Source organism: Castanea sativa, chromosome 10 (genome assembly GCF_040712315.1).
Source record: "Castanea sativa cultivar Marrone di Chiusa Pesio chromosome 10, ASM4071231v1".
Classification (NCBI taxonomy): Eukaryota; Viridiplantae; Streptophyta; class Magnoliopsida; order Fagales; family Fagaceae; genus Castanea; species Castanea sativa.
The window spans coordinates 3,267,265-3,292,104 of NC_134022.1; the positions used below are offsets into that span (position 1 = coordinate 3,267,265).

Genomic DNA, 24,840 nt, shown 5'->3' on the forward strand with positions numbered 1-24,840 from the left:
GACCAGAATGTTCGAGCAGCAACTTGGGAAGACCATTGAGGTATACGTGGATGATATGGTGGTGAAGAGCAAAACAATACCTTCACACGTTAAAGATTTGGCCGACACCTTCCAAGTGCTAAGAAAGTACAAGTTGCGCCTTAACGCCTTAAAGTGCTCTTTTGGCGTGGGTTCTGGAAAGTTCTTGGGTTATATGATTACTCATAGAGGCATAGAGGTAAACCCAGCGCAGGTAAAGGCTATTCAGGACTTGCAGCCGCCTCGGAACCCAAAAGAGATCCATAAATTGACTGGAATGATTGCCGCACTGAATAGATTTATCTCTCGGTCAGCTAACCGGTGCCGTCCTTTCTTCCAATTGTTGAATAAATAGAAAGGGTTTCAATGGACTGAGGACTGCGTGTCAGCCTTCCAACAGCTTAAGCAATATCTTTCTCGGCCACCTATTTTGTCTCGCCCCGAGGCGGACGAGGTCCTGTTTGCTTATCTGGCAGTGGCCGTTCACGCGGTCAGCCTGGTCCTTATAAGGGATGAAAGCGGGGTGCAAAGACCGGTCTACTACGTTAGTAAGTCTTTGAATGAGGCCGAGGTGCGCTATCTACTCTTGGAGAAAGCACTTCTGGCCATAGTTCATGCCACGCGGAAGCTTCCTCATTATTTCTAGTCCCACACTGTGGTGGTTCTGACCCAATTGCCTCTCAAGGCGGTGTTACGCAGCGCCGATTACTCTGGCAGGGTGGCAAAGTGGGGAACCATTTTGGGAGCCTTTGACGTTAATACATACCTCGCACCTCGGTGAAGGGCCAGGTCCTTGCTGACTTGGTGGCAGAGTTTACCGAACCATTGCTAGAAGAAATTCTGAAAGAAGCACACATGGATGAAAAATCAGTTGGTGTGATCACAGCCGCAGCACCTCTGGCTTGGAAAGTGTATGTGGATGGGGCGGCTAATCAGAGAGGGTTTGGTGTCGGACTTGTCTTAATATCCCCTAAGGGAATTGTTCTCGAAAAATCTCTGAGGCTGGCGTTCTCGACTACTAATAATGAGGCCGAGTACGAAGCAGTCTTGGTGGGCATGAACATGGTACATAGGATGGGTGGAAAGGAAGTCCATGCGTTCCCGGACTCTCAGTTAGTGGTCGGCCAGGTTACGGGGACCATGGAGGCTAGGGACCCAAGAATGCAAGAATATTTGGCCCAGGTCAAACGTTAGTAAGCTAAATTTGACTCCTTCGTCTTATCTCACATCTCTAGGAGTGGAAACACCCATGTAGAGTCCTTGGCCACGTTGGCAACGTCTTCGGCTCAGGGTTTGCCCAGGATTATCCTTGTAGAGGATTTGCTGGAGCCAACTCTTGCCGCTGTCAACGCAGCTCGCATCCATCTGATAAGGCCTGGACCTAGTTGGATTGACCCGGTCATATCTTTTCTTAAGAACGACATCCTTCCTAAAGACAAGTCTGAAGCAGATAAGATACGTCGAAAGGCGCCACGTTTCTGGTTGTCCAAGGATCAGAAATTGTATAAACGATTCTTCTCAGGGCCATACTTGTTATGTGTACAACCTGAATCAACGGAAGCGCTTTTAGAAGAACTGCATGAAGGGATTTGTGGGAGCCACACTAGGGGAAGGTCCTTAGCCCATAGAGCTCTGACTCAGGGTTATTGGTGGCCCAATATGCAGAGGGAGGCTCAGGACTATGCCAGAAAATGTGATCAGTGCCAGAGGTTCGCCCCTAATATTCATCAACCTGGAGGGGTTCTCAACCCTCTCTCCAGTCCTTGGCCTTTCGCACAATGGGGATTGGACATAGTGGGGCCATTTTCGAGGGCTGCAGGAAACAAAAGATGGCTGCTCGTGGGGACAGACTACTTTACCAAATGGGTGGAGGCCGAACCCTTAGCAAATATTAGAGACGTTGATTCCAAGAAGTTTGTCTAGAAAAACATCGTCACTAGATTCGGTATACCACACACACTTATCTCGGACAATGGCGTTCAATTCGACAGCAAGGTTTTTAGGAAATATTGTGGTGATATGGACATCATAAATAGATACTCCACCCCAGCTTATCCTCAGGGAAATGGGCAAGCCGAGGCCGTTAACAAGGTCATAGTCAGTGGGCTCAAGAAAAGGTTGGACGATGCGAAAGGCAGATGTGTAGAAGAACTACCACATGTTCTGTGGTCGTATCGGACTACACCGCGCAGGTCCATGGGAGAAACGCCATTCTCTATGACTTATGGAGCCGAGGCGGTGATACCTCTAGAATCTGGTTTTCCCACCCTAAAGACGAGTTCTTTTAGCCCGGAGAATAACGATGGTCTCCTGGAGAAAGGCCTGGATTTAGTTGAGGAACGGCGCGAAGCAGCTATGGTCCAAATGGCTTATTATCAACAGAAGCTTAAACGAGGATATAATGCCCACGTGAAGCTAAGGCCACTCGCGCCTGGGGATCTTGTACTAAGAAAAGTCGTGGGCACTGCTAAGAACCCAGCTTGGGGTAAGCTAGAACCAAACTAGGAAGGTCCCTATCGCATTGTTTCAGTAGCAGGCATAGGGTCGTATCAGCTAGCTGACCTAGATGAAAGAATTGTACAACGCCCGTGGAATGTAAATAACCTTCGAAGGTATTATTATTAATAAAATGTGCTTTTGTTAGTTAACAGTTCAAAGTTATAAATACCTTAGGGGTTTACAGTTACTATTCTTAAGTGTCAAACAGAAACTTGGTTAAGTATGGTCCTCGGACCACAAATCTTGTGGAAATTGATATCTTGTCATTTGTTAAACAGAACCTTAGTTATGCCGGGTCCTTGGACCTCCTACTTTGGGAAAATTAACATTTGAAGTTATTATTCTTAAGTGTCAAACAGAAACTTGGTTAAGTATGGTCCTCGGACCACAAACCTTGTGAAAATTGATATCTTGTCATTTGTTAAACAGAACCTTAGTTATGCCGGGTCCTCGGACCTCCTACTTTGGGAAAATTAACATTTGAAGTTACTATTCTTAAGTGTCAAACAGAAACTTGGTTAAGTATGGTCCTCGGACCACAAACCTTGTGAAAATTGATATCTTGTCATTTGTTAAACAGAACCTTAGTTATGCCGGGTCCTCGGACCTCCTACTTTAGGAAAATTAACATTTGAAGTTATTGTTACTAAGTGTCAAACAGAAACTTGGTCAAGCATGGTCCTTGGACCAAAAACCTTGTGGAAATTGATATCTTATCATTCGTTAAACAGAACCTTAGTCACTGTTCTTATTCTTATCACACACTTTGTGGAAATTAGTATCTTACTATTCGTTAGCTTGGGTCTTAAGTTCTATATCTTTAAGTGTTAAACAAATTTTTGTAAGGAATGGTCCTCGGACCTTACATCCCACTAAAAGTGATACCTCAGGTTACAAAGTTTAACCATCATGTGGGTTTTCTAACTAAGGCATTGTATAATATCCAAACTAAGTTAGTTTCTGTCAGGTTCTTAAATGTTTTACTTTGCAAAGCAAATACGCGCATGGCTGTTTAAAGGTTACAATTGTTCAACTTCTGGAGTAAGACTTGTTTGTTCTGTTCTGTCTTTAGCTATGTGTTAGTAAAAACTTTCATGACAAGTATAAAAAGGATAAAGTGAAATAAATACAACTCGGATGGAAATAGAGTAAAATTGTTCTTCATTAATTATAAAGGGAATACATCTTCATATAAAAAAAAAAGAGGAAAAAAAAGGAGTACAGAAAAGTCCTATGCTAGGCCCTAAGCTTGGGGAGGGGGGTCTTGGAGGGAGCTGCTGCCAGCCTCTGTGCTCTTCAACTCCAACTCAAAGGTAGACAAGACTTGTTTCCCTTTGTCTGTTGAAGGAATGAGGGGCTCCACGTTATGAATTTGCTACTTCTCGGCACCTCCACACCCGTCCTTCTCTTTATGGGAACCTTCAAGTTCTGTAGGATCAGGAACGAGTTCTGGCATTACAGGAGGAAGGGCAGGAGAGGCGAGAATGGGAGCGTCTTCTATCTCCTGTATGTCAAGGGGAAGCCAAACGTTCTCGGGCTTCCTCAGCTCGGAAGCTTGAGGAACCCCTGCTACGTTTAAGGCCTCCCCCCATACCTGCTAACAGTATTCTCGGCACAATGTCGCGAAAGCTTCTGTCAGCTGGTCCTGTGTTGCAACCACTGGTAGCTGGCCTGCTTTGCAGCCTCTAGAGTGTGCTTGTGGGCGAGAGCTTCCTCCTTCATCCGCGCAAGCTCCTTCCCCAAGTCAGAGCGTGCCCGTTGGGCTTGGGAGAGCTCGTCATCCTTTTGGTGAAGAAGCTTGTGTTGCCCCTCCACTTAATTCTTCATGGTTTTCAGACTGGCTTCAGCACCATCTCTCTCTCTTCAAATCAGCCAGTTGGGAGGTAAGCTTTCCATTCTCCGCCAGGGCCTGGCACAGGGACCTTTCTGTCTCTTGTCTTATTTCCTGCTCCGCTCCGATCCGCTTCCGAGAATCCTCCACGAATTTCTCGGCAGCAAAAACTTCTTGAATGGCTTGCGATAAATGTTAGGGGGTTAAATATACTACGAAATTTATAAATAACCCTAAGAATACAAGAATGAAATGAAGCTTACCAGAGCTAAGTCCCTCTTCAAGGAAAGGAACAGCTGTGGCTGGCTCATTTTTTCCAAGGCCTCCATGTCCTTGGGCAGTAGAAGTGGGCGCTTCAACGCATCGGCCAGGTGGAGGGCGTGGCCTTGCTGGAACGCCCTGATGTTAGACTGAAGGGGAATTGGCACTCCATCCAGTCTCAGCTCGGGAGACCACATAGCCGGTGCTCGGCGCATCTCAGCCGCGTCTCTGATCTCCCCACTTTCAACCGAGCGGGCGCGCCCCTTGCCCTTATCCAACTTCTGCTGCTGAGCCGGCGGTGGTTGCTGTTTCAGTTTTTTCTGCTCCTTGCCACCAGTCCCCTCAGCCTCCACCTTCATTTTCTTCTTCGGATCGTCGGCAGGAGGCTTGGGATCGGCTGGGGGAAGGGGTGGTGGCAAGGCTGGGGGAGCTTGGGATCCCCTCACCCCTTTTTTAGCAACTTTTTCACCTCTCACGGTCATGAGGCCCTTAAGCACGTCCATGTCCTCTTCAACAGAGCTGTCGTCTGGACGTGCTATCACTAGGCCCGGGATCCCAGAGGTCTCGGCAGCCTCTTCCTCCTCGTCGGAAAGGACAACGAACGGGTTTACGCGAGGTCGTTGGACGTCCTCGAGTTGAAATTGTTCTATCTCCTCGTCCAACGTGTTCGAAGAGGACACTTGCTCCTCTAGGATAGCGGTCGCCTGAGAGTGAGCTGCGAGAGGGATCACCGTGAGAGGTTGCGTGTATAGGATTGTGTGGAGATCGTCGGGAATATCGTGGTCGGCTAAGAAATGCGGCCTGGCAACGTTGATTCGCCTACGTCTCCGGTCACCCGCAATGATGGCGTTCTCGATCTCCTAGAAGTCCGAGGAGATAGGGTCATACCCTAATATCAAGTGAGCCGCCCGAAGCAGCAAGTCTTCGCTTACAAAAATCTCCGAGTGAAGCACTCGGTTCAAATCTGCAACGTTGCAGTGGCTTAAGCGTGGGCGCACGTGTTGTTTATCTGCAAAGAAAGGCACCAAGACATACAAACATGGTCAGATTTGTAGGACATGTAATAAATCGAAGTTAAACGCTTAAGTGAATGTAAATGAACATTTCAGGATGTTAGATGGAGCTACGGGGTGGGAAGTTAGACCCTAAGGAGTCACACCTGGATCTCTCCACTCGACTGGGCAGTAGGGGCCGTCATGCCAGTTGCCTGAGGCGATGAGGTAGTCGTCCTTCATGCCTTTATTGGACTTGGGCAGACAGGAAATCAACCTAACTACACTAGAGCGGGATTTGATATAATAACCTACTCTAGTGAGTTTGTGGCATTCGTACATAAAAGCGACATCATGCCAGGTGAGGTTTAGATCCATCTGCTCGTTTAGAGCGTGGACGCTTCCTAAGACTCTAAAAACGTTGGGAGCGCACTGATTGGGACACAACCGGTGGTTGCAGAGGTACTCCCTGGTTACGCTTTTCATTGGGAGGGTCATCCCACCTTCTATGAAGGCAACCATAGGGATGATGACCTCTCCGGTTTTCCTAGAATCGGCCATGGCTTCCGCCGGGCAGTATCTTAAACCTACGTCGTTGGGAATGTGATACTTAGCTCTAAAACCTTCCATCCCAGCGGCGGTGTCAACTAAACACTTAAATCTGCCCATCAAAAAGGAACGAAAGACTGAGTTTTTAAGAGGGAGAATGGTTAAAACGGGAGCCGAGGACAGGATCCGAGGAGAATGGGTTAAAGAAAAAGAATAGGAACTTACAAGTTTGAAGTTGTGCGAGTTTCCACGAATTTCTGCAGAGAAAAGGTGACTACTGATGTTTTGATGGGATTAGCCTCTGAAGAAATAAATGAAGGCGCAGGTTCCCAAAGCGTCACAACGTGCGGGAAGCGGTCTCGAAATTGCATTCGTCCCGCCCAAATTTTCAGGGGGTAACAAGGGCCGTTAGATGTTCATCTCACTGTTGAACGTGGGGGACAATGTGTAACTTACGGTAATAAATGTGCGCGTTTTTTGAAATTAAAACCGCCAAGTGGCGTCCTCTGGAACACGAAACGATCTCTACACATGCAATTATTTACAAAACGTGTGGAGTAAGTTCTCGTTGGATCAAAACCCTATTTTTCTCCTCAGATGCTGAAAAATAGAGTTTTGAGGGGCTATTGTAGGGAGTAAAAGGACCCAAGCAGGCATTTGGGCCTTTGGGCTCTAGCAAGGAGGGCTGATCTGTTCTTGAGCTAAGAATTTGTTAGTACTGCGAATCGGCCCATACGCCGAGGGTCCGAGGACATATCCGAGGACATATCCGAGGGTAAGTTGCTCATCGGATAGACCCAAGAGAACTCGGAGGTTCACTATGAAGGTCAAGGCAGAATTCCGGAAAGACTGTTGGTTAAAAGGGGGAACCTCTGAACCTTTTAGATACACCGGTGTTAGAAAAATATCATAAGCAAAGGCTGCCACCTCCACATTAAAGACTTTGCACCTACCTCCCTGACCGCATTAATGGGGAAGTGGCCCCTGAACAGTAGAACCGAAACTTCTGGTTACTATTCAAAGCACTAAGAGAAGAAATATCTAGGGGGAAGGAGATTGGAGCAACACGTGGATGAAACACCAAGAGAAGAAGTATTTAAAGGGGGTGAAGGCCAAAGAAAAATGGGGATCAGTGAGGAACCAAGAAAGAAATTAAGAATTGTTATCTTTAAGAAAGAAAGAGAAATAATACAGAAGTAGTTCTCGGCTCACGTCCGAGGAGGTCCATTTGCAACTATCATCTATTAATTACAAGTGTTTGCACATCTTAGCCTGTTATTAAGTTCTCAGTACCTCCAACTTAGATTTCAAACCCACACTCTACAAATTTCATTGTCTAATGCTCATAAGGCCTGAGCCCATAATATTGTATTTGGGTCCAGGTGCAATTGTGCACTTACAATAATAATAATAATAATAATAACAACCAGTCTCATTACACGCGCTCCGCAAGTGATGATTTTATTTATTTTATTTTGAGTTTAATATAATTTTTCAATTTGAATTGATCTATTTTATTGAATTACAATTTTAACCCTGTTTTTTATTTTTTAAGAATAAAGATTATCTAATTAACTTAGGAGTATTTTTGACATTTTTTTAAGGCATAATTAATTTTCTAAATCTTCTTAATATATAGAGCTAATAATATATAGAATATTGATTATATACCTCTACTTCTTAAATAAAATAATAAAAATTATTGTATAAGCACAAATAAAAAAAAAATCACTAAAAAAAAAAAATCCCACCCCACCTCAATTAATCCGTTGCGAGCCTAAATCCAATTTTTATTTTTTATTTTTTATTTATCAGGTAAAAGAGTTGGGACTAGAGATGGATCTGGGCTTGAAAGGTCCAAATCTATGAATTTCAAAATACTTTCAAACCCGGTGGCCCCAATCAGACTAAAGCTGAACTACTCTGATGTTAAAAAATATAGTTAAGCATCAGCATCAGCATCAGCATCAGCCTCAGCCTCGCCAAACTAATCTTAAAAAAGACTTATCTCTCTTTGTCTCTTGCGTTGCGTGTACGGTGTGGTGTACCTGTGTCACTCTCTCTCCGAAGCTTCCCGATTCAATCCCTGATCTCCGATTCGCAATCGGAAACACAATACTGCGGTGGCCGTTGAATCAATCACCGGCGGTTCAATTTTGCAATTACGTAACTGATCTTTATTGAGTGGATTTTGGTTTGGCATTTGCTGTGCTCAGTGGTTGTGGAAAATTTTGATGTGAATGCTCGAATTTTGATGTGGTTCAGGTTTGTCTCTCTCGCTCTCTCTCTCTCTCAGCTCTTCTTCTTCTTCTTCTTCGTCATTTGATTTTGTTTGTTTGTTTGTTTGTCTTTATTTTCTGTTTTTGTTTGTGGGTACTTTGAAATGCAAATTATGTGTTTGATGAAATGCTTAGCTGAAGACAATGCTCTCTTTGTATGTGTCGAACTGAAATGGAGAAATGGATTTGGGTCATAACTCATTAGTCAGCAACTAGTTGTGTAGGTAGTACTTTTACTCTAGGCACTGGAAATTGCATATGGTGGTTGTGACTTCAAAAATTAAATGTTAAAATATATAACAGGTTTCTTCCAAGGGTGCAATGGAAAATTCCTTTTTAACTTTGGATGGTTGATTATTATTGTTTTTTTGATAGGTAATGAAAAATTTTATTAATAAAGAAGCCAACCCGAGTACATTGAGATGTACAGTGGGGGAAAAAAAATCAAAAACCAAAATTACAATGATCAAGTAAACCAGGAATGGAAAAACAAGAAAAATGCGACAGCACCACGCTTCAAACAAGGAGAGTTTGGCAGAAGAAAGACGTAATCTCTAGCAATAATCTCTAGCAAGGACCGTTCACATCCCTCAATACATCTTGCATTCCTCTCACTCCAAATACACCACATCAAACAATACCACGAAATTATTACCTACTGTATATGATAATTGGAGGGTAGCCCATTATCCTATGTCATAAAAAAAAAAAAAATAATAATAATAATGTTTTGTTTGTTTCGGCATTAACGTTTTCTAGAAAATGATTCAATTTTTAGAGAGCATTTTTTAGAAAACATCTCATTTTTCAGTGTTTGGTAATAATCTTGAAAATGGGCTTAAGAATGTTTTCTAGTGTTTGGTATCCACAGTTTTATAATATTTCTTGTATAATTTAAAACATGTATAATATGTGTATTGTGTAAACCCACCCAATGTAATTAATATAAATAAATAATAATAAAAAACCAAGAATGAATTTGGTTTTTAAACTAAAATTTTGACAACAGATACAATCAAAATTAGCTATCCAATTTTCATGATCTCAAATACTCATCTTGCTCATGTATATGAACAGTAACGTACATAATATATATATATATATATATATATATATATATATATATATATATATATATATATATATATATATATATATATAAACCATACTTTTCATAATTCAAAATAACCATTATAACCTTAAGTTCCGTTTTAAATAGTTCAAAATGCCACATAGGCCAGATAGTTTTACTGGCAAACTAAACTAATCTAGTATAAATAGTTGATAAATATACCAAAAATTGTTATAGAACCGATCTGTGAGGAGAAAAATAAAAATAAAAACCTTATTAAAGAACTATGTTATAGACGGGAGAAGAAATAGGTAGAAAAAAGAGAAGAGAGGCAGATAGAGAGAGAAATTTGTGGGAACAGAAGAGGCCAGAGGGGGTGATAGTGAGGGTGTAAGAAGAGAGAAAAAACAAAAGGGATAAGAAGCAGTGAGAGAGTTTATTGTGAGAAAGGCTGAACGAGCGAAAGAAAATATTTTTTACTAGGTTAGAAGAAGATAGTATTTATAGGAGCTAGGCACTGTGTGAGAGAGATTGTTTTCCTTTTTTTTTTTTTTTTTGGAAAACAACCTATAGAAAATAAGCCTTATTTTTTTAAGAGTTTTCCGTTGACTAAAAATAATTTTCCATTGACCAATCTTTTTTTATGCTAACAAGCACTGAAAAATGTGGAAAACTATCTTCATAGAAGGTTTTCCAACGAAACAAACAGAGTGTAAAGTAGGGATGAGGTGCCTGGATTAAAAGAACAATAATTTTTATGAAATATTTTTGGTCCTTTCATTTTTATTTAGTCACTTTTGTTTTTGTGGTATTAGAACGATATTTTAATGATCTGCCCAAATTTTGGATGGATTAACTTGTCATTACCTGATTACCAACCCTTTCTGATGGTGGTTTGCTGCAGCTTAATGACTTCTGCTAAGTTCTTACTGCTGCTGGTTTTCTCCTCTACAATCTGATCCATATGTCTAAAATAAAACTTAAATGCTAGGTTAAGTCATCAAAGGTGTTGTAGGTGTAGTAATGGTTTCAGAATTAAGAAACTCATAATTTTATATATTTGCTTTGTGGTAAACAGTACTCAGATACAAGCTTGGCAATTAGGCACACAAGTATTCCTAAGATATGTTACTAATGGCACTGGATGATTTGTAAGTCTGGTCAAATTTCTGATTTTGCTTATATCTTACATGTTTGATTAAAGGAATTGTATGTCTACTTTTAGTTTCAGAAATAAGAAACTTGTCATAGTGCATATTCGATTTCCGGTTACCAGTTCCTTGTTACAAACTTGTTGAGGGAACTGACAAAGAGAAGAGATGGGGGAATCGGAATCGGCAAAGAAAATAGAGGAAGAAGTACGAAGAGTGGTGGAGCAGGCTAAGGAGCTTCAGGACTCTGCGGCATCTTTCATTTCCAAGGCTTCCGCCGATGACCAATCCCTCCGTAACCGTGCCGTTTCCCTCGACTCTTCCATTCGCCGCCTCCATTCTCTCCTCTCTCATAACGACCATAACCTTCTCGATCCCAAGTTAGCAGACAAGGCAATAATTATTATTCTTTCATTGCAAGTTTAATTGGATCCCATTCCCATTCTTTCCTCATTGAATTCATTTTTAATTTTTTGCAGCTCGAAGAAGATTTACAGAGAGCTAGATGTATCATGGTTGATGGAGATGCCGCTTCTTTCCTTCCTCCAAAAACTCAAGGTTATATTATTATATTCCAATAGTAGTCAAATTCAAATTCAAATTTATATTTGTTTATTAAAATTGAAATGAATGAATTGATGTGAAGGGGGATTTTTGAAGATGTTTCTGGGTCCTATTAATGTCCGTGCCTCGCAAAAAGACGTTCAATTAAAGGTTAAAGAGGAGTACAACAGTTACAGAGTATGCTTCCTTCTCTATTTCTATATTCTGCCTTTTGCTTTTACTACTCTACCATATGTTTTCTTTTCACCCTCTTCTGCAAACATTTAGCTTTTTTTCTACTTCTACTCACTACTTTCAAGATTTTCCTGTCCTGCATTAAAGAATTTCAAGCTGACGAGCTCTAGCTCAACATGATACCTCCTCCCCTTGTACAACCAAGGTTGAGGGTGAGGTTGTGGGTTCAACACCAACCTGCTACGTCCGTAAGATGTAATTACCAATAATAAATAATGGGTACCTAATGCTTCATTTCAATTGAAGGAATTCAAGATTAAAATTTGTGATTCAATATTTAGTTTAAATGATTTAAATAGAGAATGAAAGAGCAAACTTTTTGCTATTGATGGAATTTTTGGATGGAGTTTAATTTCATTAATATGTGGATTTGAAATAATTAGGTGCAAAATTTAATTTCAAGTCCATAACATCATTCATGCTTTTATTGGAATAAAGTCTCGAAAGCTCAATTAAGTGTTGTTTAATTCATATTAAGCTATTAATAATAACAATTGTTCTTCGAGTCCCTTGATTTTAAATCTTCATGTTCAAACGCAACCTAAAAGAATATCAACCGGAGAAGCTTCACTTCCACTAAAAACTCTCTTTTATCTGTGTAAACCAGGATAGAACTGCCCTTCTGTTTCTCTTTTTCCCAGCAGTGCTTCTTATTCTAAGGTCTTGGATTTGGGATGGATGCTTGCCAGCTTTTCCCGTTCAGCTGTACCAGGTATTTCCCTAATTAAGTTTTTAAAGCCTGATTTTGAAGATTTTTATTTTTATTTAATATGGAACATGCACTTTCTCAGGCTTGGCTTTTGTTCCTCTACACTGGCTTGGCATTGCGAGAAAACATTTTGAGAGTGAACGGAAGTGATATTCGTCCATGGTAAAAGTGCATACAATCTTTCATGGCATTGAATTTTTGCAACTAAACAATGAGCATGCTTTTGTCATAACATATTAGAACAAACTGGATTGACAGTTTGAACAAAGATTTTATATATTATATATTAGAAGGCATCGGAATTTAATTTTTGTGGTGACTTTAATTTGGATGACCTTCTAGTTAATATTCAGTTGATCTGGATCTACTTGTTCCTTTATGAAGGTCTATGCATGGTTGGAAACTCATAAATTAGGTGGTGAGATTTGAAGGGAGAGAAATAAAATTTGTTTAACTTAAAATGATAAAAAAAGGGCAAGTGAGTTCTAGACAAAGATGTTGATAAGATGTGGAATGAAATTGCTAATAGTATTAAAAAAGTGGCTAAAGAAATACACAATGAACCTAAAGGATGTGAGTGACCGACTAAGGAGATGAGATTAAAATGTTCAAAAAAGGCAAGTGAGATCTAAACAAAGATGTTGATAAGATGTGGAATGAAATTGCTAGTTGTATTTAAAAAGTGGCTAAAGAAATACACAATGAACCTAAAGGATGTGAGTGACCGATTAAGGAGTTTTGGTAGTGGAATAAGGAGGTTCAAGCAGCATTTAGAGAGATTAAAAAAAAAAAAAAAGGCAAGTGAGATCTAGACAAAGTTGTTGATAAGATGCGGAATGAAATTGCTAGTTGCATTGAAAGAGTGGCTAAAGAGATACACAATGAACCTAAAGGATGTGAGTGACCACCTAAGGAGATTTGGTAGTGGAATAAGAAGGTTCAAGCAGCATTTAGAGAGACAGAGAGAGAGAGTAGAGTGGGGGGCTGGCTATTAGGAATTTAAGAAAATTTAATGAAGCTTTATTTTGAAGTAGTGCAACTAGCAATTTCATTCCGCATCTTATGAGGTGGGGGATGGATCTAGAGTGAAGTTTTGGCATGATTGGTGGTAAGGAGATCATTTATTAAAAGACATGGAGATCATTTGTTAAAATACACTTAACCAGAACTGTATGGAATTAGTTGTGGCACAGAGTCTTCTATAGTGGCCCTTATGCAATTCTGTAATGGAGTTCATAGGGATTTGCATTTCTCATGACCTGTACAGAATTGGAAGTGCGGACAATAAACTTTGATTGGAAGCCAGCTAAGGGCAGGGGTTTTGGGGGGGAGGTTATTACAGTTCTTTGAAGCCCAATACAACTGTGCCTTTTACGTGGAAAATTATTAATGGACTTCTACAGTGGAAAAAATTCATACTATTGGCAACCTATGGAAGAGAAGTATTGTTGTGATAGATTGGTGTTATATGTGTAAAAACTCTGGGGCAACTGTGGACCATCTACTCCTGAATTGTGGAGTATGAAATTTGGTTTGTTTGGAGTTCAATGGGCTATGCCTCAAAGAGTTTTGGATTTTTTTTCTTCTTGGCAAAGTCAGTTTTGTGGAGTATGATATTTGGTTTGTTTGGAGTTCAATGGGCTATGCTACAAAGAGTTTTGGATTTGTTTTAATGCTAGAAGTTTTGAGGGTCGCGAAAGGACTATCCTTGATTTAAAGAAGTTTTTTTGTTTTTGTTTTTTTTGAAGTCTTTGTTTGATTGGATGTCATCTTTGGGTTACATTTCTTTTACATCTTTTTTAGCTTTCAGATTTCATTGATCTTTGTAACTTGAGAGTTTGATGGTGATGGTCTCACAGTTTACTTCTTGTATACTTGGGCCTTCTTTTTCCAAGAAACTTAAGTTATTTATCAAAAAAAAAAAAGAAAAAAAAATAAAGAGAGGTTTTATATCTGCTACCAAGCTACTTTTGGGTATCTTGTTTGTGTCACTACCTGGCAAATGCACTTTTTATGTTGTTTGTGTTGGTTATCTCAGGTTATTCTTGGTAAAGGATATTCAAATCTTGACCTAGAAGATTTAATCTAGGTATTGTACCCATTAGGTGTATACATGACTTACCAGTAAAAAAAAAATCTAGGTATTGCATGCATGAAGAGATGTGAAGGAAAAATATGTGGTTTGACTTAAATAAATCTAGAATCTGATTGAAAATATGAAGGGACTGTATATTGTATAATACATGGTACTAGAAATGTGTATTCTGACAATAGTAGACATTGCCATCTCTCTCATTGGCTTGAAAATATCTAACATTGTCAAAGTCAACATGGGGGTTTATTCTTTGAAAGGGGGTGAGGAAAGGTTGAAAGAAGGGGGGGGGGGGTGTTGGAGGTTGTTTAGTTAGTATTTTAGATTTGATGTTGGGGATGGTCAGAGACTTTGCTTTGGCATGATGTTCGGTTTTTAGGCATTCTATTAGTCTCCAGACTTGTTTTGGTTGGAATTTGTGATTTGTACAGCAGTGAAAGATTGGGAATCGGAATGGATAGATACTACCTTTGACTTCATTTATTCAGAAAAGCCCTGAGAGTTCGGTGAGGTTTAGATGATTTGGAGGTTTTCTATGAATGAGAAGTGTCAAACTTTGAAATACTATGGAAAATAAATAGAAGATGAAAAAATAATAATGGAAGATATTAACCTGGTTTGGCCTTAGATGAGAAAGAGAATGGAAGAAATTATTATTGTTCGGTCACTAAGACCTATGTCCACAACACCAAAACCCAAATGCCTATGTCTTTCATTCACTTCATAGACAAAACATTACAAGGCAACCCATATTTATAATGGAATTTATAGAATTTGAAAATAGATCAACTATCAATATAATTGCATGTGTAATTTGAATTTAAATTTCATATCAATATAAGTGATTGATTTAGTCTCTTGATTTACTCCAAGAAATTAATTCTTTGATTTAGTCTTCATTCTTTGGAAAATGAAGATACTTTCCCACACTTTCCCCCGAGATGTGCATTAAATTATTAAATTTTTATGGAAATGTGCAACTTGTAAGAAATGAAACCTATGTTAAAACTACTTCCTGCAAAGAGTTTGTACTCCTTTTTTTTGGCAGTATGAGAATTAGTGATCAAATGAGAAACTTGCTATGAATCAATTTACATGTCAAACCTTTAAAATGAAACCTCTCAATCAAAATTCCGCAAGAGATACTCCTACGAAGATATAAGTATATATTGACATGGTGAAATCCTTTCCTGTGAAGTTAGGTATTAAAATTTAGGCACCTTTTGCTGGATGTTTACACTTTTCAGCTGTAACTGAAGATGATGCAGAATGGTTGGAAAGTCTTTTTTCAAAAGAAGTTTTAGGTGTGGTGTGGTCAAGAGCTTGAATGAAAATAAAGCACCAGGCCAGATGGCTTTCCTGTGGCTTTTTTTTCCTTCCTCCATACATGTTGGAACATAATTAAGTCTGATATTATGGCAGTGTTTTAGGCTTTCCACAAGTAGGGTTAGTTTGAGAAAAGTCAGTTGAGAAAAGTTAGTAAAACTCTTACTGTAACTTTTATAGCTCTCATTCCAGAAAACTATGGCACACTTGATGTTATGGACTTTCAGCCCATTAGCCTTGTGGGTGGAATTCATAAAATTCTTGTTAAAATTTTGGCTATTTGGCTAAGATTGGCGTTAGAGAATATTCTCAAAACGCCCATGTGAAGGGGAAGCTAATTTATGATTCATCCTTAGAGCTAATGAATGCTTTGAGAGCAGATCAAAGTCAGGAGATCTGGAGTTCTTTGCAAATTTGATTTGGAGAAAGCCTAAGAGAAGATGTGGGATTTCAGCAAAATGGAGGAGATGGATTTTGTTTTGTAGAATTTTTGCATATCTACAGATTGCTTTTCAATCTTCATCAATGGCAATCCTAGTGGTTACCTTTAGTTATTGTTATGGAGGCATTGAGTAGAATGTAAAAATAAGGCATAAGGAGGTAGGTAATTATTGGGCTTTACAATCAGCAATTCAGAGAATAATCTATTGATGTTTTCTTGTATTCTCTTTGCAAAAGGCATACGCAGTGCTAGAGTGGTGCTTTATGTGTAAAAGGTGTGGGGAATCGGTGGATCACCTTTTTCTTCATTGTCTTACAGCATATGAATTGTGATCTATGGTTTTTTGTTTGTTTGGTATACATTGGGTTATGCCATATAAAGTTAGTGAGTTGTTGGCTTCTTGGCAGGGCAAGTTTGGTAGACATCGAAATATAGAGTTATGGAGGTTTTGGTGCTTATGGCGGTAGCGGAATGCTAGATGTTTTGAGGATTGTAAACGATCTATTCTTGACATTAAGTCCTTTTTCCATACTATCCTTGATTGGAATTTAGGTTTGCCTTTTTATTCTTGTTTTTCTCTCCCCGGTCTTATTGATCATTGAAATCTGGGTTCTTGATTTGTGCCACTATAGTACACTTCCAGTGTACTTGGTTATTTTTTCTAATAAATTTTCTTATGTTACTTATCAAAAAAAAAAAAAGAAAAAAAAAAAAGGACATTGATTTGTCTTCAGGTGTTTTTACTTTTAATTCTTTGACAGATTTGTTAGATAGTTGTTCTTTCTTTGTTTTATAGTTTTTGCTGTTTTTTCTAGTTACTTAGTATACTGCCTGTGTGCTTTGGTTTTTTTGTATTATTTTCTTTTTTCAATGAAGTTATTTACTTATCAAAAAAAAGACATTAGTTTTTTGTGAAGCTAACTCGAATAAAATTTTGGTCTGTTTTTACTTGGTTTGAAGTTGTCTCTGGTATAAAGGTTAACCTAGGAAAGTCAGTTGATTCCAGTTGGTTACTATTTTGGGGTGCAAAATGTCAAAGTTACCATTGAAATATTTAGGCCAGCCTTTTGGTTTTAAATTCAAAGCAAAGATCATTTGGAACACTATTCTAGAAATATGGAAAAAAGACAGGCGGGATGGAAATGACTAAATTTAATTAAAGGTTGTAGCAAGAGTTTTATGGAGGGGTTTAGATGAAGAGTCTTCATATAGTTAAATGGGATTAAATTTGTGAACCTTTTCAAAGTGGAGGTTTGGCCATCAAGAACCTGAAATCATTTAATGGAGCCCTCTTAGGGAAGTGGTTGAGGAGATATGGTTCACAGAGAGAGGCGTTGTGAAAGAGGGTTGTAGAGAAGAAGTATGGCACTTTATGGGGTGGATGGTGTACTAATGTTGTTAATGGGTCTTATGGTGTTAGCCTAGGAAAATATATAAGTATCTGACGTAGGACAACCTCACTATTTCAATGGAACAAATAAACAACAAAATAAACTCAAGGAGTTAGCACCTAAGGGCTGCTTGGAGTTAGCACCAAGCAAAAACTGGAGTTGGTACTGGTGTAAAAAGAAACACATGTTTTTTTTTTATTATTCTCAAAACTGTCTTACAATAATAATAAAAAGTGCTTAAATTGCTAACAATAAAATTCATAAAGAAACCCTAATTATTAAATGCTCGGGCTTGCTTAATCTCAAATCCAATAACTAACAGGCTCCATCCATAAGGCCATAGGTTGGGCCATATTCTTTTTGCTCTTCCTCCCATACATGCGTATAATTGGGGGCTTGTACCTTGTGTCCGCACCAGTATTTGTGCAAAATTTTCGCAATTCATTTTAGATGGGTGATGGTACCACAAGTTAATTTTTCTTTGATGTCTGGTGTGGTGATCCTTTTTTCAAGGAGGTGTTCCTAGGACTGTTTTGTATTGCATGTGATAATAACAAATTATTTGCAGTATATCAATGGGTGCATTCATTGGGTTTTTAATTTTATACAAACAATACATGATTGGGAGTTGGAGTCCATTTCGTCTTTCTTGGACTTAATGTATTCACTATTAGAGTGAGATAGAGGGGAAGGTAGGCTTTGTTGGAAGCCATATGCAAAAAAATAGTTTGAGGTCAAATCTTATTACAGAGCCTTAACTCCGATCAAGAGGTGGATTTTCCTTGGAAAAGCATTTGGAAGCCTTAAATTTCTGCAAGAGTTGCTTCTTTTTGTAGACTGTTATATTGGGGAGATTCTTAACAATAGACAACTTGAGAAAAAAGAACATTATTGTGCTGAATTGGTGTTGTATGTGCAGAAGGCTTGGGGGGAGACATTTGATCATTTACTCCATTGTACACTTGATTTACAGTTTTGGACTATGGTCTTTTAGCCTTTTTGGGGCTCAATGGGTGATGCAAAGGGAAGTAAGACTTATTAGCTTGTTGGGAAGGTCAATTTGGTTGATGTTAGAACATAGAAATTCTTGTTGACTGTTTTGGTATCAATAAAGTTCATTATTTATCCCCAAAAAATAGAGGAAATTCTAGGAAAGGTGATTCATTATTGCTTAATATGGTGCATTAGGGCATAGGCAAATTAGGATTTCTAGAAGCTTTGAGTGGTGTGAAATTACTATTTTGGATTTGAAACTGCTGTTTTTCAGATTCATGTTTAAATGGATGATAGTGTCAGGATTATCTTCATTTTCAAACTTATTAGATTTGATTATCTTTGTAACTTAGAATTTAATTGTTGGTGTACCTTGTTAAATTACCAATTCTTTCAATAGCTTAAACTATTAATAAATGATGAATTTAATCATAATTCTAACAGTCCCCCTCATGTATGGATATACTCCCCTTCAATAAGTGGGGCCCAACACGTGGGATTTTTAACAATTTGAATGGGAGGTAGAGTGAAGACAGGAATTGAATTTAGGATCTTGTACTTTGATACCATGTTATATAACTAATTCTTCTAATAGCTTAAGTTATTAGGAAATGATGAATTCAATCATTTAACCATAATTCTAACAACCCTATTGTATACTTGGACTATATATACCTTGTTACTTAAAAAAAAGAATTTGAAAATAGGTCAACTATCAGTTTATTTCATGTCTATTTTGAATTTGAATTTCTTATAAATAAATTTTTTTGCTCCAATCCTTGATTTACTCTGAGCAATCAATCCTTTGATTTAGTCTTCATGGTTTGGAAAGTGAATCATAACTTCCAACAAGAAGGTTTGTTTTGTTAAGTAGTAATACTAGGTTGTCAATTGAATTAAGCAAGCACAAAGATGCCCCTTTGCTCGAAAGGTGATGGATCAAGCTCTATATGAGTTTGACTTTGGCTGACTTCAGATACTTAAAAAAAAAAGGAAGTTTGGCTCTGTTCAACTGTACTGTTGGGTGTTGCAAATGCCTTGAGCTTTTAGGGTTCATCTTGTCTCTTTGTAGTTAGGGGCTTTTCTTGTGTGCTTCCTATACTTAGGGCTCTACCTGTTTTCTTTTATTAAACTTTCTATGTTTACCTCAAAATAAATATCAACATGATATTTTTGTTAAAATGCACATTAAATGGCATGTATTTTAGTTTCTTTATCAGTGCTTCATCCTTGACATGGCACTTTGTTTTGTCTGTGTTGCGCAGCACACTGAGTATTTTACAAATACACTGATTTTGCAGGTGGATTTATCATCACTATTGTGCTATGGGTATGGCCCTGGTTAGTCTCACCTGGGAGATTAAAGGACAACCAAATTGTGCACAAAAGCAGGTTACTTTTGTTTAACAATGTGTTAATAATATCATTGGTTCTGTAAATAATTCTCAGTTAAATCATGTGCAGAGAGGGGTTCAACTTTTCCTACAATGGGCTATGATGCAAGGGGTTGCAATGCTTTTACAAAATAGATATCAACGCCAGAGACTCTATACTCGTATTGCATTGGGAAAGGTGCCATCCCCAAATTGTTTTTTCCCCTTATTTGCCTTTGTTATCCATTCTATGTTTTATTTATTTTTTGATGAAGTCATTCTATGTTTTATATTAAATATAGAATCATTTTTCACGTTTTGATCCCTAGTCTTAGGTCCCTCCATACCCACCCTTTGTTCTTTCTGTTATAAAACTTCTTTGTTAGAATGACAAGACACGAGAATGATATGAGGAATATCTTCCCTTGGAAAATGATATGGCAATCGAAGGTTCCTCCCCGGGTTGCTTTTTTTTCTTGGACTGCTGCTCTAAGCAAGATTCTTACTATTGATAATCTTCGGAAAAGGCACTTTGTTGTCCTTGAGTGGTGTTATATGTGTAAAAAGTGTGGGGAATCTGTTGATCATCTCCTCCTTCACTGTCCTATAGCTTTTGAGATGTGGAGTATGGTCTTTTGCTTGTTTGGTATTTGTTGGGTGATGCCGCAAAGGGTAGTGGATCTATTGGATTGTTGGGCTTGCAATTTCAGGCATCATCACAATATAGTGATTTGGAGGATGGTGCCGCACTGTTTGATGTGGTGTATCTGGCGGGAACGGAATTCTAGAAGTTTTGAGGGTCGCGATCGGTCCATTCTTGAGATTAAGTCTTTTTTCTTTTTTACTCTTCTGAAATGGTGTTTAGTTTTACCATCTTTTTCTTGTCTTTCCCTTCCTATTTTGCTTGATCATTGTAATTTGGTTTCTTGATGTTTTTGCCTCTTTAGTACATTTCCTATGTACGGGGCTGTGTTCTTCTCTATTATATTTTTATCGTTACTTATCAAAAAAAAAAAATATTTGTTTGACTATTATTTTCAGGCTAAGAGGATGGATGTTGTCTGGGGAGAAACAGCCGGTGTGACTGGCCAACTGTGGTTGTTGTGTCCAATACTTTTCGCTATGCAGGTGATGTACGCAAAACTTGGTCATTACTTATTAAACATTTACAGAAGCATGCTACTTCAATTATTCAGCTACTGTATCATTCTCTACATCGAACTAACTAGTCTTTTTTTTTTTTTTTTTTGATCAGTTACTAGAGTCCTTGCTTAGCATGAATTATAGATATTTTTTTTCCTGTATTTATTAACTTTCCTTTTCTTTTGGCACATCCTTCATATATTCTCCATGTTTTAGGATTGCTCCCCTTTTTTGAGCATTTTTTTTTCAATGATTCATTTAAAGATGAATACAACCTATTGGTGCTTTGTCTATAGAACCTTTGGGATTTCATGGGTCCCTCTGGTACGGTGTCAGATCTTCTTTTTGGCTGGTGGAATTGGTTGGGGAAGGTTTCATCGCACATTTGGAATTTAGTTCCATTGTGTTTAATGTGGTGTATTTGGAAGGAACACAACCGGCGGACATTTGAGGATTTGGATAGATCCGATGACCAAATGCTCGCTCTCTTTTCTGGTTCCCTGCATGATTGGGCTAGGGCTTGGGGACTCAACCAGTGATTTTCTTCCTGTATTCCTTAGCTCTCTCCTTTGTTCTTAGTGTTTCTTTTCTTTTCTTTTTTGTTTGTGCTTTTCTTCTCTTATGTACGCTTGATATGCTAGTGCTTCTTTGCATTTAGCAGCTTTTGGAATATACATATTTCTTACCTATCAAAAAAAAAAAAAACCTATTGCATCTGTCACACCGTTATGTGTTTTGCATGACATGCAATGATATTAATTGATTACCTATGCACAGCTGCAATGAAAAGGTTGTTTTGGGAACCTAGAAGTCATGTCAACTAAGGGGTGGCTGAATTTTTTTTTTCCGTAAAGATAAGAGAGGGGGGTTTGGCTTGGTTCCCTTTGTTTCGGTGTAAAATGTTTCTTGCTAGAAAATATTCTGGAAAACATTTTTCATTGTTTGGCAAAAATTTACTCACCACTTTAAAATATTAATATAGAAAAACTAAATCAACCTAAAAAATAAGAACAATCAAAATAAGATTGCTACAAAAAAAATTACTATTACAATTAACAGAAGCTATCAACTATTATTATTACTATATTTTTTTTTGGTTGTTGAAAGCAATAGAAGCTATCAACCACTTACACATTTGAGAGGTATTTTTGTCATTTTGATGGTTGAGAGTTATTTATCATTTAGTGGGTTTAGAGGTATCTTAGTCATATTGGAGGTTTTGAAGGAATTTTGGTCACTATGAAGGTTTCAAGGCTTTGTTTTTTTTCCCCTTCATTTTCTAGGTTTGGGGGAATTTCAGTCATTTCAGAGGTTTTGAAAGTATTTTTGTTATTTTGTTTAGGTTTATCATTTTAGAGGTTTTAGGGGGTATTTTTGTTAGGTTTGGACGGCATTTTGATCATTTTGGAGATTTTATAGGTATTTATGTTATTTTGGTGTTTTCTAGGAATTTGGAGGTTTGGAGGGCATTTTGATCATTTTGGAGATTTTATAGGTATTTATGTTATTTTGGTGTTTTCTAGGAATTTGGAGGTTTGGAGGGCATTTTGATCATTTTGGAGATTTTATAGGTATTTATGTTATTTTGATGTTTTATAGGGTTTTGGTCATTTTAGATGTTTCAAGGGTATTTAGGACATTGTACCACTCTTGAGGGTATTTTTGGAAATTTGGAGTTTATTTATCATTTTGGTGATTTCACGATATTTTGGATATTTCAAAGATACTTTTGTCATTTTGTCAGTTTTAGGAATTCTGTTCTTTTGAAAGAGGAGGGGTTTCGGTTTCATGAGAAAGGGGGGTTTCTGTTCTCTAGAGGCTGAAAATGTTTTACTTTACACTCCTGTAAAGGCATAAATCTTTTTTCCCCAATAGGAGTTCCATAGGACTACTTTTTTTCTTTTTTCAAAGATTACTTGATACATGATTTTGGCGAGTGGGGTTGGATATAGGTGGTTCACTCATCAAGGGTGGGTCCAAAGGGCCTGTGCCTTGGTAAGGTTCCATGTTATTAAAAAAAAAAAGCCGTAAAAGCCCCAAAAAGTATGTTATTCCTGGTCAATAGAAAATGATTTTGGTTTGATCAAGTTTTTTAGCTGCCCTAAAGGCCAGAAAATGAGGAAAAAAATTTCAGAAAAATGTTAATGTTGAAACAAACGGGGCCTTAGATGTTATTTTGTGCTAAAAATTTTCATTTTTGTTATATAAAATTTGTTGAAGTTAGCACAGTGAGCTGAGTTTAGTTGTGGCTTGTATATTTTTGTGTTTTTGGACTTGATATAGGGTTTCGAGGCATATGTTGGACTACAGTTACTCAAGACTGCATTCATTGGGGTTGTTTCTGAATGGCAGGTAATTTTTGTAAAAAAATCTTTAGCCAAACGATATTGCATTCTTGCCTCTATGTATCGAAGCAATGTTTATTGATAGAAAGAAAGCCGTTGTTGGCAGGTGTTTTTTTGTGGGATCCTTCTAGTTTTAATGGCTGTCGGGAACTTCGTAAATACAGTACAGACACTCATGGCAAAGTCAAGGTTTAAGGCAAAGATGAAAAGAAGTAAGAGCAAGCCGGAACTGTAACAAATCATCCCTAATTATCATCTTCTTCCTAAAGCTTTTTATAGGATCTCATTTTTGGAATGCTTTTCTGGGTCTCAAACATGTTTCTTGAAGCTAATGCTGTAAAAAAATTGCTTCATAGATCTTCGTTTTTACTTCTCATTAACCTTTATATGATGTAGCATTGTTTTTTTACCCCCCCTAAGTGTGAGAATGAATGCATTTTGACAGAACCATAATCTTGGATGCAAATGCTATGATTTCGGTCACCTGTGAACATATATTTTCTTTCTTTGGGTAAAGTTGGAATCAAGGTATAGTCTGTGTTAGGTTAAATTGTACTTCATCCTAGAGATGATTTTAACAAAAGAATTTAGTGGAGGGTGGGGGCGGAAAGTGATCGAACTTAGACCACACACCTACCACTAATACTTTGAGTGATTTGGATAATCTCTCTCTCTCTCTCTCTCTCTCTCTCTCCATACATACATACATGTGTGTGTGTGTATATTGCTATTTGTCTATAGCTTTGATTTTTTTTTTTTTTTAAACTAACCATTGGACATTTTTTTTATTGAAGGATAGAAAAAGAAAAGAAAAACTATTCAAGATCTTTATAAAAAATTTTGACTTAAAAAATTAAAAAATTTATAAATTCTTTGATTACTTTTTTTTAAAAAAAATTGACTCCTTCGTCCTTTCCTTCAAAAATTATGGAAAAAAATTATTTCCAATAAAAATATAAATAAATAAATAAGTAAAAAAAATAAATAAATAAAAAGGGACAAAGATGACCATTGGTCTGTTGAAAAGGAAAAATTCTTAGGTACTCACGGAGCATAAATAAATGATGTTATTTCCTCTTACATTCATAGTGGACATTATTATGAATTTAATGAATGGATCTTACCTTAATGTGAAATGATGGAGCATTATTCTTCGAGCTCTAGGAATATTTAAGAATTACTCATTGGAAAGAAAGTCCTTTGATAAAATATGATTCTTTCCTTACAAATATAACCTTACAAAAAAATTTATCGTTGGAATAAATAATTTCCTTTTAAAATTTGATTCATTGATTTCCTATAAAAATGTTTATCATTGGAACAAAAGTCACAGTTCTCTTATTTTACTAAAAAAAAACACTCAAATTCAATCTCTCCCTAAACTATTCTCAATATCTCAAACAAATCTCTCAATTTACTTTGGCAAGTGATGTTTTGAAATGGAGTCTTATTTAAAATATTTCAATAAAATATTAAATAGGTGCTTTGCTTTTGAAGTATCCTAAAATCTATAAATATCAAATAGATGCTTCTGCTTACGTGTTTTATGAGCGTTTTTTTATTATTATTTTTTTCT

General features: G+C 37.6%; 1 protein-coding gene across 6 annotated transcripts; it reads left to right on the plus strand.

Annotated features, from left to right (window-relative positions):
• Window positions 1-7,923: 7,923 nt before the first annotated feature.
• On the plus strand, window positions 7,924-23,747 carry LOC142613098 (uncharacterized). Of its 6 annotated transcripts, none has more exons than XM_075785291.1 (12): window positions 8,052-8,415; window positions 10,580-10,652; window positions 10,778-11,045; window positions 11,132-11,210; window positions 11,299-11,393; window positions 12,058-12,162; window positions 12,242-12,321; window positions 19,705-19,795; window positions 19,868-19,975; window positions 20,818-20,904; window positions 23,203-23,271; window positions 23,371-23,747. In XM_075785291.1, the coding sequence occupies exons 3-12, from the start codon at window positions 10,821-10,823 to the stop codon at window positions 23,497-23,499; spliced, it is 1,068 nt and encodes a 355-aa protein (XP_075641406.1). In that variant the 5' UTR covers window positions 8,052-8,415; window positions 10,580-10,652; window positions 10,778-10,820; the 3' UTR covers window positions 23,500-23,747. The 6 variants fall into 6 exon arrangements, with proteins under 6 accessions (XP_075641402.1, XP_075641407.1, XP_075641406.1 ...); XM_075785290.1 differs by having other exon boundaries at window positions 8,127-8,415; window positions 10,733-11,045; XM_075785288.1 differs by having other exon boundaries at window positions 8,132-8,415; window positions 10,727-11,045.
• The last annotated feature ends 1,093 nt before the right edge of the window (window positions 23,748-24,840 follow it).

Coding starts and splice junctions, on each gene's coding strand:
- LOC142613098 (XM_075785287.1), top strand. CDS start 10,821: ATGGGGGAATCGGAATCGGCAAAGAAAATAGAGGAAGAAGTACGAAGA. Junction 19,796..19,867: donor CAAATTGTGCACAAAAGCAG/GTTACTTTTGTT, acceptor AATCATGTGCAG/AGAGGGGTTCAACTTTTCCT. Junction 19,976..20,817: donor CTCGTATTGCATTGGGAAAG/GTGCCATCCCCA, acceptor TATTATTTTCAG/GCTAAGAGGATGGATGTTGT.